This window comes from Ostrinia furnacalis, unplaced genomic scaffold (genome assembly GCF_004193835.3).
Source record: "Ostrinia furnacalis isolate ACB-3 unplaced genomic scaffold, ASM419383v2 OfSCF1233, whole genome shotgun sequence".
Taxonomy (NCBI): Eukaryota; Metazoa; Arthropoda; class Insecta; order Lepidoptera; family Crambidae; genus Ostrinia; species Ostrinia furnacalis.
Genome location: NW_021131472.1, coordinates 173,363 through 185,971, shown reverse-complemented (window position 1 = coordinate 185,971; position 12,609 = coordinate 173,363). Strand labels below are relative to the sequence as shown.

The 12,609-nt window shown below is 37.6% G+C and overlaps 2 protein-coding genes across 6 annotated transcripts in view; one reads left to right on the top strand and one right to left on the bottom strand.

Annotated features, from left to right (window-relative positions):
- LOC114351977 (uncharacterized) overlaps positions 1 to 7,880 on the top strand; it is a 54,665-nt gene extending 46,785 nt beyond the window's left edge. For both annotated transcript variants that reach the window (XM_028303375.1, XM_028303374.1), the window contains exons 12-20: positions 527 to 623; positions 1,096 to 1,226; positions 1,674 to 1,864; positions 2,128 to 2,214; positions 2,425 to 2,522; positions 3,453 to 3,565; positions 4,195 to 4,374; positions 5,159 to 5,332; positions 7,059 to 7,880. In XM_028303375.1, coding sequence (XP_028159176.1) covers positions 527 to 623; positions 1,096 to 1,226; positions 1,674 to 1,864; positions 2,128 to 2,214; positions 2,425 to 2,522; positions 3,453 to 3,565; positions 4,195 to 4,374; positions 5,159 to 5,332; positions 7,059 to 7,216 — 1,229 coding nt within the window. In that variant the 3' untranslated portion in view covers positions 7,217 to 7,880. The remainder of the gene's footprint in view (positions 1 to 526; positions 624 to 1,095; positions 1,227 to 1,673; positions 1,865 to 2,127; positions 2,215 to 2,424; positions 2,523 to 3,452; positions 3,566 to 4,194; positions 4,375 to 5,158; positions 5,333 to 7,058) is intronic.
- PAPLA1 (Phosphatidic Acid Phospholipase A1) overlaps positions 1 to 12,222 on the bottom strand; it is a 131,086-nt gene extending 118,864 nt beyond the window's left edge. For all 4 annotated transcript variants that reach the window (XM_028303370.1, XM_028303371.1, XM_028303373.1 and 1 more), the window contains exon 1: positions 11,931 to 12,222. In XM_028303370.1, coding sequence (XP_028159171.1) covers positions 11,931 to 12,084 — 154 coding nt within the window. In that variant the 5' untranslated portion in view covers positions 12,085 to 12,222. The remainder of the gene's footprint in view (positions 1 to 11,930) is intronic.
- Between the last annotated feature and the right edge of the window lie 387 nt (positions 12,223 to 12,609).

Genomic DNA, 12,609 nt, shown 5'->3' with positions numbered 1-12,609 from the left:
CTGCTATAGCCGTCATAACAATTAAACTTTTATTGTCTGGGTTACTGTCCGGGAAAGTATTAAAAATGCTGAAAACATCGCTGACGCGCCTCATTCTACTGGATTAAGTGCCTTTAGAGCAAAGGGGGAGGGAGAGTCAGAATGTTTACATTAGGACTCAATTACTTATAATGACTTTTCACTAGCTACTATCATAGTCCAAAAATACAGGCACATATCTTATAGGCAATAGCCCAACGGTGAAGGTGTTGGACTGGCCGACATTGCTATTGTAGTGAAGCCAAAGAAACACACGCAATTATTTAGCTTACGAGGGTTATCTTAACTGGTCTTCTGATCAATTTCGTTGCGGGTCCAATGACAGTTAAACTTTCCCTTGAAACAAATTTGACCTTCACTGGTTGAGTTATTGGCGGACAAGCTGTAGATCCTGGCTACACAGGAGTTGCAGCGGTGGGGCGAGAGATGGGGATAGAACGCGCGAATCCTAAGAAGAGACAGCAATCAATTTTGTTTCTTGTTTCAGACAAGCTAAAGTTCAGAATCACCGGGCCGGTAGCCAGCGTGCGGGAGTCAGTTCTGATCGACGAATACGGCTTGGAGCTTGCCAAACTACCCTACAGGTAATTTCATTAAAGCCCTTAAACTATTTTATATCCTTTCCTTGACCCAGGGATAACCGTTATCATTGTTGTTCCACCACCGTCTCCATGGTCCAATGGTAAATTAGGGTTTGATTCCCAGACAGGGCCGTCTTTAACCTACTAGAGGCCCTGGGCACTTCAGGGTCAACGGGGCCCTTTTTACCTTGAAAAAGTTTTTCTTTAAGAGCAGACAGGGCTTGATCGCGGGGCTCTAGGCACGTCCAGATTGCCCAGTGGTAAAGAGGGGCCTGTTCCCAGATAAATTACGCATAGAACAAAAAGCCGTTCTGTATTTAATACCTATTTATTCACAGCATCAGGGTTCAATCAACTTGATTATCCGAAAAAGAAATATCCGTTATTCGCTGACGGTCAGAGGTCCGACGTTAAATGAATTAATGAGTTTTAGTTTAATTTGTTTATCAACTAAGTTTGTATCTATCTTCTCCAGCTACCCCCCAATGACAAGAGACCCAGAGCACACCATGGAGAGCCCAGTGGCGGATCTGGTGGCCGACGTGCAGATACCGAGCGTGAAAGGGTCGAGGGTATATGCCAAGATCGTCGGGAGAGACACTAAGGGTAAGTTAAGAGATTGTTATTGGAAAGACTAAAACTATGTCAGTTTTGTTGAAAATAGTAGGGATACTACAATTGCCTCATGCTACAGTATTTATTTACACAAAGGAGGAAAGATGATTAAAAGACAAGCCCGGTATTCGCTCACTTTTAAAACCACTTTTAAATCAGGTGCGTATTACAGAACGAACGAAGCTTAAACATCGATTCAATTTCTTACATAGATTTTGGCGGAGGCTTTCTATAGGTTGAAGGTATTAATATTATTTAGACCTATCACAGAAATAGGAATCTTTAACCGAGCTTAAATCGAGTTTAAAACGATGTTTTGTATAGGCATTTATGTTGTATTAACGTTTGACAATTTCAAACTTCCTCATTTGAGAAACATGACCCGTTAAGGACAACTTAGAAGGAAGATTTTTGATCCCATAACTTTTTCCATTTTAGGAGAACCCTTCGCCCGTCTAGCAGGCCCGCTCCTCCACCAATCAGAGGTCAGGATGGGCAGATCAGCAGCCCTGGTGTTCCCAGACTCCAAGAACGACCTGGAAGCCGCTGAGGAAGCCAACTCCAGGATCTACAATGAGAGGCTGGAGTTGAACGATAACGTTACACCGTATAACAGGGCCGTTTCACAGGTAAGACTCCACCATAGCTTGAAGTGTGAGTAAACAGGCAATGGAGTAGTTGACTGGTCACTTAACATTACATTAAAAACTGTCAAAACACCACTCTTCCATGGATATAAAGAATCTACAATGTCTACCTTTAGTTTGCGAAACTTGACTACCTACCTACTGATTTTTCTGTCAAAATTCATCTAAATCAGTTTAGCAGTTAACGCGTGAAAATGTGGCAAACGGACAGACTTTTACATTTACATGTTTTTTTTTTGTTTTAGGTTGTAAACCAACGTGGTACCATACTAACTGCGGTTCAAATCGGTCTGGGGTCAAGATTGTATGGCGCTCCAGGTGATAACCTACAGGTAAATTAAGTGTTCATTGCATTTCCTGAATGTCAAATTATTAAGATGAAGCTATTAGAATTCCTGACGAAATTCTTTTTACCTTTTAAAAAGATATAAGACAGACATAGAAAGACACAATTTTGCGACAAATGGTATAAATTGGCGATAAAGAATTTAATAAGTCAACGATGTTTTTATGGTTGTTAAAACAAGTGCCAATTCTTCCAGCTTCACTTTGAGGTGACCAACTACAGGGACCAGTCCGTCAGCTTCAGATTCAGGGCCGTCGGGGAGCAAAGATTCCTGAGGGGCATCTCTCCTTTACAGTAAGTTTATTTGATCATCATCGTCATTTAGTCCCCACTGCAGGAGCACGACATTATCTCTGCTTCTTCTTTGCCTGGCCCATTCCCATTTATTTGGGGTCGGCCCTATCATGCGTCTCCAGGCAGCTCGGTCCTTTGTCTTTGTCTAAGAAGAACGGTCATCTGTGACCCAGGCCCGACAGAAACGAGACATACCTCAGTTTTTTTGTCATGTCTTAATTAGTTAAATTATATATTTTTTATATTCGAAATCTATGTATAACACCAAAATATTACCCTTTGTTTTTGTTCAGGCGTTATACAAAAACTAATAAATAAAGGCCTATTTATCACCAAAATTGGTAAATGTATGTACCTAAATGTCTATTACAGCTGCTATGGAATGTATCTAGGTGACCTGGAGATACAGCCGGAATATACAGGGTGGTTCTACATATGGAACGATAAGTGAGGTCTGGGTTTTTTTTGTATGGGGCGTGACCGTTCTTCTTTAGAAAACAAAGAGGATTTGATTTTACACTCCCCTCGCTAAGGCCTAATAAGGATTTGTTTTTCGCTAAGGCCTAATAAGTGGCTTCTTACGACAACCACAAGAAGAGTGGGAATGGAGTTACTACTCTGCCAGAAACATTTGAAAAAACAAATAACTACATGCCTAACTTCATTTCGATTGACAAACTTAAACAACTACTAATCTCACAAACCCCCCCTCATCAGTCATGGAATGACATATGGCATGTCAGGGTCTAGGCCAAAAATTACCCTAGATACGCCAATTCTCAAGCACAAGGCGTGAAGACGGATGTGAAGACCAGACCTTACTGACTGAAGACAAGAGTTATAAAAGCTTGCACCAGGCGTATAAAAGGCTAGTTCCTTCACTAATTAAGTTGTTAGAATAAGCTATAAATGAATAATTTCTCCTTCCAGAGACACCATACAGCCAGGACAGACGCTAAATGTAGTCGTGAGCCTGTTTATCACGGCGACAGCCACCCCTGGTCTGAGGGACTTCATCACCTTCTCGGCTTTGAGCACTAGTGGTACGTGAAATATCCGTCAAAATATAAGATATTTTTAGGGTAAGGCTTTGTTCAGGCACGCGCTGTAATCGCGCGGTTTATTGGTGGTACTGACTGAGGCGGTAACCGTGCGGTTACAGTCCGATGCAAACTTTCCGAGAAATGCCCAGCAACCAAGTGGATTCTGCCGAGTCTGAACTAGGCCTAAAAGGCAGATATTGCAAAAGAAAAACTCAATTCATACAACACTTTTTGTTGAAAACCATTGGCATTTCATTTTTGAAAACTTTCATAGAATATCGGGTAGATTATCAAATGTAAGATAAATCTTACAAAATTCGCAATGTCCTTCAAAACATGATTTAAACCAGTTTCTAAAGGACATTAGTGGATTGCAAGAAACTGATAACAATCCTTGAAGAATTGAGGAAAAAAGGAGTAGGAATTATAATAATGTTAGATTACGCAATAGTTTTAAGCGTAATTTAAACATCGGATTTTTTATAAACATAGAGTTAAAGGGTTCAAATCCTCCAACTAAGCTAAATGTATGCTTGTGTTAGAAGTGGGATCACTAAGCGGTCGACTAGTAGCGTCCTTTCGAATAAGCAGTTTCGAAATTAATTTAATAACCCATAAATTCCCTGCAGGTGACGAGCAAGTATCAATCTCATCGTACGTCTACGTTATGAGCGCTGGTACGGCTGTGAATGACGTGTGGCCTCCGGAAGTACGTCACAACTTCCAGGGTTCATGCATCGGAAGGATGGGCGACGACTGTGCGCAGCACGTGTGGTCTGCCTCTATCATCGCTAGAGATGCCAATGCAGGTAATATTATTATCTTTTTCTTTTATGTGGCAGGAGGCAAACGATCTATGAAAAGACCTATGGTTATCTTTTCTCGTTAACATTTCTGCCTATAGCAGTTCAGTCTTGGACCTCAGACCTCAAGAATTTGGAGCTTTCAACAGTTAATGACAAAAGAAAAGCAGAATGTATCTGCTATCTAGGCTTCATAAAATAAATCAGAACAATAGTTCCAATATTGGTAACTGCTGGGCGCTGGCGATCTTACCTACTCAATAAAACAATTACTTCTTTCTTTGTTTGTTGTTTTTGCAGCCCAAGACTTGCTATCATGGCAGCTTAAGCTGAACCTTATATGGCCCTTTGTTTTCTTTATTTTTATTTCGTAATTTTGAAGCTTTAAATGTCGATTATACGAACAGGGATTCTGTAAAATCAGAGGTAGTCAAATCTCTCTCAAGACAAGGATATAAGCTTTAAAATATGCTGACAATGGGACAGATGGATGCAAGCCGCCACCAACCGGCCATTGTGGAAATCATTGGGGCAGGCCTATGTTCGGCAGTGAACGTCCTATGACTGAAATGATGATTATGAATGGGACAGTCGATGAAGCACCTGATGTCATGCCCTGAGTGCCCGAGCAACTGCACTCATGAGGATTTGATGAGTGCTACTGACAACGCCACTCTTATGGCGGAGTTTTGGGCTGACACTGTGTAGGTTTGTTGTCGACACGAAAAGAAAAAGAAGAATGGGACAGAGCCTAATAAAGGGTTAACTTTATTATTAATCTTTCTCCCAGGTCTACTACGCCTAACCTCAACGCCCATCGGTCTGTCATACGACAGCAACTTCGTGGCCGGCTCACGGAGCGAAGTCAACGGAGTATACAGAGCTACCTGTTGTGCGCCCAGAGTTGTGGTCACTGCGGTAGATGCTTTGGGCAACGCAAACAGTTATGTCATCGATATATCCAGTAAGTATTTGCAGTCATATGCTACAAAAAACTTATCTAGCTATTCTCATGTAGGGTGGGTGTACCAGTAACAAACCGAATAAGCGACATTTTAAAACTAATTTTGATATTGTGACTCAATTATTACAACAATAATTGCAAAAAAAAGAATTAACTACTCCTTGTCTATCATAGAATCAAGTAGCTTATTCCAATTTTCTTAATAGCTGTAAGGTTTATTTTTATTTAACAACTAGCTGACCCGGCGAACTTCGTACCGCCTTAGCGTAGAGATTTTCTTAATATTTTTTTCCGTAAGAACCATCCTTGGACTTCCACAAACATTTAAAAAAAAGAATTATCGAAATCGGTTCAGCCGTTCACACGTGATGCCGTGACAACGCGAAACGGGTTTCATTTTTATATATATAGATCAATGTGGAAAGTCGCAATGTGCCTAAGGTTGACCAGATCGTAAAAGTCGTGTTTGTCGCTTTTATTTATGACTAATGATTGGTAGAAGTACGGCAGTGCTACCAAACGTTACAAAAGTGGCGGAAAATTCGACAGATTGTTAATATTTTGATGTGAAATTAGAAATGGTGTACTACTGGTTCCTGGTGTGGGACTGGTGCACCCACCCTATATTTTTTCTTATAGGTCACTTGATTTAGCCTTTGTTTTGTCACCTGTAATCCGCTTATATTCTTCTGATAAATTTCGTTGCGGGTCCAATGACAGTTTAACTTTGCCCCGGGACAAACTTGACCTTCACTGGTTGGGTTATGGGCGGTCAAGCTGTAGATTCTGGCTACACATGAAGATGCAGCGGTGGAGACGAGAGGTAGGAATAGTCCCGTTATTTAGGTAGTAGAGTGGTGTTCACCGCGGTGGATGCTTTGGGCAACGCAAACAGTTATATCATCGATATATCCAGTAAGTATTTGCAGTCACATGCTACAAAAAACTTATCTAGCTATTCTCATGTATATCATTTCTTATAGGTCACTTGATTTAGCCTTTGTTTTGTCACCTGTAATCCGCTTTGCATTGGAGGGAAGTCGAACCCTGAGTTCGAACTCCTCCTATGTTCTTCTAATAAATTTCGTTGCGGGTCCAATGACAGTTTAACTTTGCCCCGGGACAAACTTGGCCTTCACTGGTTGGGTTATTGGCGGTCAAGCTGTAGATCCTGGCTACACAGGAGATGCAGCGGTGGAGACGAGAGGTAGGAATAGTCCCGTTATTTAGGTAGTAGAGTGGTGTTCACCGCGGTGGATGCTTTGGGCAACGCAAACAGCTATATCATCGATATATCCAGTAAGTATTACTTAAGTTACAAAATGTTTATTTAGCTATGCTCAAATGTTGCGGGTCCAATGACAGTTCAACTTTCCTCCGGGACAAACTTGACCTTCACTGGTGTTCAAGGTCACCGCAGCAGATGCTTTGGGCAACGCAAACAGCTACATCATCGACATATCCAGTAAGTACAACTTATGCTTGGAATATCGTGGACAGAATTTCGAGCAAATGATTCTATACTCCAAGAACTCGGTATCAAGCAACGTCTGTCTACTTTAGTATAAGTTTCTTTAGACAAGTAACACCGACTCCGTAGAGAGCCTTGTGGTACAGGGCAAATGGCACCAGGTCACGCGGGGATACGCACGTCATAAACACTTTCTGTGACTGACCGAAATTTGATCGTAGCTAGGTACAAATACAATTCAATTTCCCTTTCCAGGTTACATCACAGAGGCAGGCATCGCTGCCATAGTGCTCGGGGTGTTCCTATTCATATTCCTGATCATCCTCATCGTTCTTCTGATCGTCTGGTGTGTGAGAAGACGGAAGGAGTCACGAGAATTGCCCTACTCCACGTCATCAAGGAACATCAGTTGAAGAAATCAACTTAAAAACCGGTCATGCTAACTGCGCACCTCGCTCCGTATCAGAGCGACGACGTGACGTCACGGCTGCCAGGTACCGGACCGGATTGTATTTATAATTTAAAGTCAACTACAATTACATGATGCATTCAAATCTTAATTTTTACTTTAACCTGAGAAATGATTTCGGGATTTTAGTTTGTTTTTCCTTTCACTGTCATAGCAATATAATTTTTCATTGATTTTACACCTTAACACAGGGGACAAAGATTGAAAATACTGTGCCAATTGCCTTATAGGGAGTAAACCCAGAAAACACGAACTGTGCTCAAGAAATGTAATTAATATTGCCCATTTTGAAGTCTCTGTCAACGAAATAAGGTCCAAAATTATTGAACCACTATTTTCAATACATTCCAGGTAATTTTAAGATTATATTTTAATTTAAAATAATTATTTAAAATACATACTGTGGTAACCATAAAACTGAAAGTGATTTTACAGGTAAATAATAATAAATAATAGGTACTAGTCTTAATTTTTGATGATAATACTAAATTCACTTGTATGTATGGAAAATAATGCAATTTCGTACTAATTAAGACACTACATTTGTTACCTTAAGTTAAGCGTAGAGTAATAATGTATGTTTTAAGTAAGATTAGACTAAAACCGATGTGAAAAAAAGGGTATCATTATAGTTCATTTCATCCACGAAGACTCGCTCACCACTTTTGGTCGAGGGAAGCGTAGGGTGGGGGGAGTTTAATCCGAGCAATCCGAGCGTCATTATTGTAGTGTGCGTGTGCACTCATGTATGATTTAGCGTGTACCGATAACACTCAAACATTAGCGGAAGAGTGGTGGAGCGCGTCTTCGTGGATGAAACTATCTATAAATATCAACCATCAACCATTAAAAAGATAAGAAAATTCTACACACTACAAAAATTGCATGATTGCGCAGCTATTACAATCGCAAAGCAGACGTTTTGTAGTTGCGGAACGTGACAGGTGCAACTGTCTTTCAACAATAGGGATGTTTCCTGGGTAAAAAAGCAAAAGTTTGAATTAGTCTGTCAGTTAACTTATCAAAAAATTCTCGACACGTATTTTTCACTGTTTCAAACTACTGAAAATTGAAAGATATAAAGCGCGTCAAAGTTCCGAAGAAAAAAGAGAAGAAAGAAGAGGCTCGTGGCGTCAAGGCGTGCTTAAAGTGTAGCACTTTGTGACGTCACGCGGAACTCCAACGATGGTGCGTTGAATTCATAATAAGACAAATAAGGAAAGTCATTGAGAACTTTAGAAAACTTGCCTATATTTAACTTTAACATCTTGAATGATAAATTTTTTAGATGACTCCTGTAAATTATTGCATAGTTGGCATTCAATGAGTTAAAAAAATAATTAATATTTTGACATAACAAGTGAATCAGAATTTTTAACAGTTTGAAAAGGTGAAATAACAGGGCAGTAACAGATGGAATTTTCTCCAATTGAAAGGTAATTTCTGGACAAATACAAACCGTTTCGATACAAATATTGGGAGCCAATATAATAACAAAATATGAAGCTCCCATTATATTTTTATTCTGAAGCTATGCTCAAAACTTATTCAATCTGTATAAAATCAAGCCTGTGATTAACAGAATTTTAGTATCAACACAGGCCTAATTTATATTCATATGCATACTTTATACTGTAATTTAAAATGTATTCCTGAAAATCATACTTGTCATGAAAAATTAAAATGAAAATTCATACTTGTACTGGGTGGCGCAAAAGTAAAGACCCTATTTGGTTCAGCTATAACATTTTTTCTAAATTAGAAAACTAGATTTAGGTTTTTTTAAATGTATATTTGTGCCATTAAATTTCGTACCATTAGGATTTAAAGATGATGTCTTTTAAATGGTGACCTCCAGAGTTGATACACATTTGAGCCCTATTTATGACATTTTGCATAACTTGCCGTAACACTTCCTGCGATATGTTCGTTATTTCTTGACGAATGTTTTCTTTTAGAGCTGCGAGAGTCTGTGGCTTGTTCACATACACCCGAGATTTCAAAAAACCCCAAAGAAAGAAGTCTGGACTGGTCAGATCGGGTGATCTTGCAGGCCAAGGCAAATCGCCAAAACGAGAGATAACTCGGCCTGGAAAAGCGTCCGTAAGAACATTGACACAATTATTCCACGTTCTTGGGGAGTAAAACGGTCCATGTTTATTTTCAGTGTATTTTACATTTGTTCACTATACACAATTTTCAACAAAAAAATGACAGAAAATGTCATATAAAAAAAAAAAAGTATTTTCTTTAGTGCCAGTACTTTTGCGCCACCCAGTACAATAACAAGTATACAGACCATACTTGTATTTATCGTTTTACAGTGTCATAACAGGTAATACAGTTTGTACGTAAAAAAATAATTTTCTGATAAGTTTTATTTTACTAATACGGGTAGATAAATTAAGATTATTTAATGTTGGTATAAGTATATGAAACGCCATGTTTTTTAAGGATATAATATGCAAAAATATTTCATTATATTTATTGTATTTTCGACTTTGTATTTTTATTTCTGAAGCAAAGTGCTTCAGAGGTTTCAAAGTATACCTAGTCGATGGCTCCTACGTATAAAGGCGAAACTGCCGCTTACGCCTTTTTCCAATTATTTAAGCAATGATTTCATTTTGCTCTAATCTACAGGGTGTTAGGTAAATGGGTATATGACCCGACACTAGCCCATGTTAACATGGGCATATAAATGTTATGGTGAAGTCAGAAAATTGATATCTTCATTTTAATAATTTAAATTTTCATACAAATCGGATTTTATAAAATGTTTTTTGTATGAAACTTTAAAAAAATAAAATGATGATATCAAATTTCTGACTTCGCCATACCATTTATATGCCCATGTTAACATGGGCTAGTGTCGGCTCATATACCTATTTACCTAACACCCTGTATAACGTCAGTAAGAAAAAAAATTTTTTTTCCATTAGATACAAAATAAAATTTTAGGCAAATAGGCGTATGTGCAAAACTACGCCACGTATAAAGCCCAATCATACGATTCGTCAATCTATACGAGTAGTTGCTTACATAAATATATATTTTTTATAATCCAAATCTTAAATAATGCCATGAAAATATTTAGCAAATTGTTTTATTTATAAATTATGACACATTATATAGTTATTTAATTTTTAGCGTTAAGAGTCGCATCTCAAACTAATTTGAAAATTATAAATAACTTGAAAAAACGAACTGCCTAAGGCATCGTGGGTTCAATTCCCGCCTTAGGCAGTTCGATTTTTTCAAGTTATTTATAATTTTTAAAAATATGACACATTATGTTAAAAGACCTAACTAAATCTCGAGCACAGTATATGGGCGTATTTGCGTTAAAACGTAATAACGATACATTAAACAACTTTTTCTAACTGATTTATTATTAATATAGCACATGATAATAATTAAAATAATTACATGCATAAATAAAGAGAGTAATCGCTTAAAATATTATATTTACGTTGTCATTTAAGTCTCTTTACGTTGAACAATATACATGAATGTGACGACGTAAAAGGGCAATGCGTAAAATCTCAAAGTATATAAGAAAAATATAAAAATTGATAACAGCAGTAGCAAAAGCATTACATGTTAAGGCTAAATGTGAAATTTCATTAAATTCGTTTTAGTAGGTCAGAAGATATGACCCAAAAATATGGTTCTGGCCACTAAAATGGCTCTCCTGTAAAATTTACTTTTTTCACTTACGCCAGTATACGTAGGAGCCATCGTAGTGTGAAGCAGATCGTAGTATTTACAGGTTCGTAAAACAAATAGACGGATTCTACTTCCCAAATAGATATGCCAACGAGAAAATGGAGGGGCAATTGCAAGAATGTTACACAAAATAAAAATTTCAAAAGTTTTTATTCAGTACTTATAGGCCTTTATAGGTGCTTATCTTTTTCAATTGTTTGAGAAATGTTTAATGAATTTTTACATAACAAGAATCCGAAATGCTCCTGAAATTGACCCTTAAAAGTACCAATGAACTGAAAGTAACAAAAATTAATAATTGTTGGCACCATTGCTAATCAATCAATAGTATGTTTGACAAATCGAATTATTCTGGGCTGATGTGCACAATGAGAATCTAAGTGTGACTCTTCAATTGCCCGGCAAAACTAACTATACTAGGCTGATAAAATTATGATTATTTAGTAGTATTTTAGGGGTCCATCCCTGAAAAATATTGGCATACAGAGGACTGAAAGTTTCAGTGATTAGTTGAGTTAAAATTATCAATAATGTAAGGAACTTACAAAAGTAACAAAATCTATGAACTTGTCGACTTTCCTATGCTTGTTACCGGTCTTGATACAGAATTCGGGGAAGAAACCGCTCTCAAAAGGGGCATTACGGTAAGATTTATATAAGAAGGACGACATATTTTGACACTAATATTTTAGCACTAAACACACGAGTTCTGACACTTTTGTCCACTTAATATGTTGATGACAGTCTGTAATTAATGTTTTCATATAGAAAACTACACAAAGTCTCGCGAATTTCCTGCAATATACGCAAATGTTGACGGTAAACTAACGCAACAGATCACGCGTACTTTTGGCATGTTTAAGGTCTCAAGGCCAACCCAGAATCGTTTTGCGCGTAGATATGTTATAAAAATAAAGACTAACACTCACCTTGTCTAGTGATCAGCTCCTGACTCTGAGCTACGGGCAGCAAAACAGCATTATGTGTCAAATCTTCTAGAGAGAGACCAGTCACTGCGGTCAGAAGAAGTGGATTTTTCACAACATTCCTGTTCGTGTGATCACCGAAACTTTTGTCAGACATTTTGTCATAAAACAATTAACCGGCGGAAATAAAGTTTTTCGCGAATTTACACATTTGGAGGTCACAAAAATTAAATTTAATTATATAAAGTTACGTGTCACTTGCATATTTTGACAAATTTTTCTTGTGACAATTCGATGTGTCCAAGGCAGTGTTTGAAGGTAGTTCAATAAGAAATTTAAAATAAGAATCCCTGAATTTCCTAACTTGAAATATTTATTTCAGCGATAAAATTGTTAAACCGTTATTTTTATTTGATAAAAATATAACTTGAAAATAAATTACAAATTCTATTAAAAGAAAACATGCATTAAAAAAGAAGTTTACGCTTTATACCAAGTGATAAAGAACTGTCTTCGAAAACATTAACTCAGTAGTATTGTTATACGCAGAATGTGCACACTCATTTAATTTCTATACAACTATTTTGCAGCCTTTAATAACTTGATACCTACCAAAATCATAGAAAAAAGATAATTGTTTAACATAAATAAAATCACAAATATTAAAGCAGTGTATTTATTA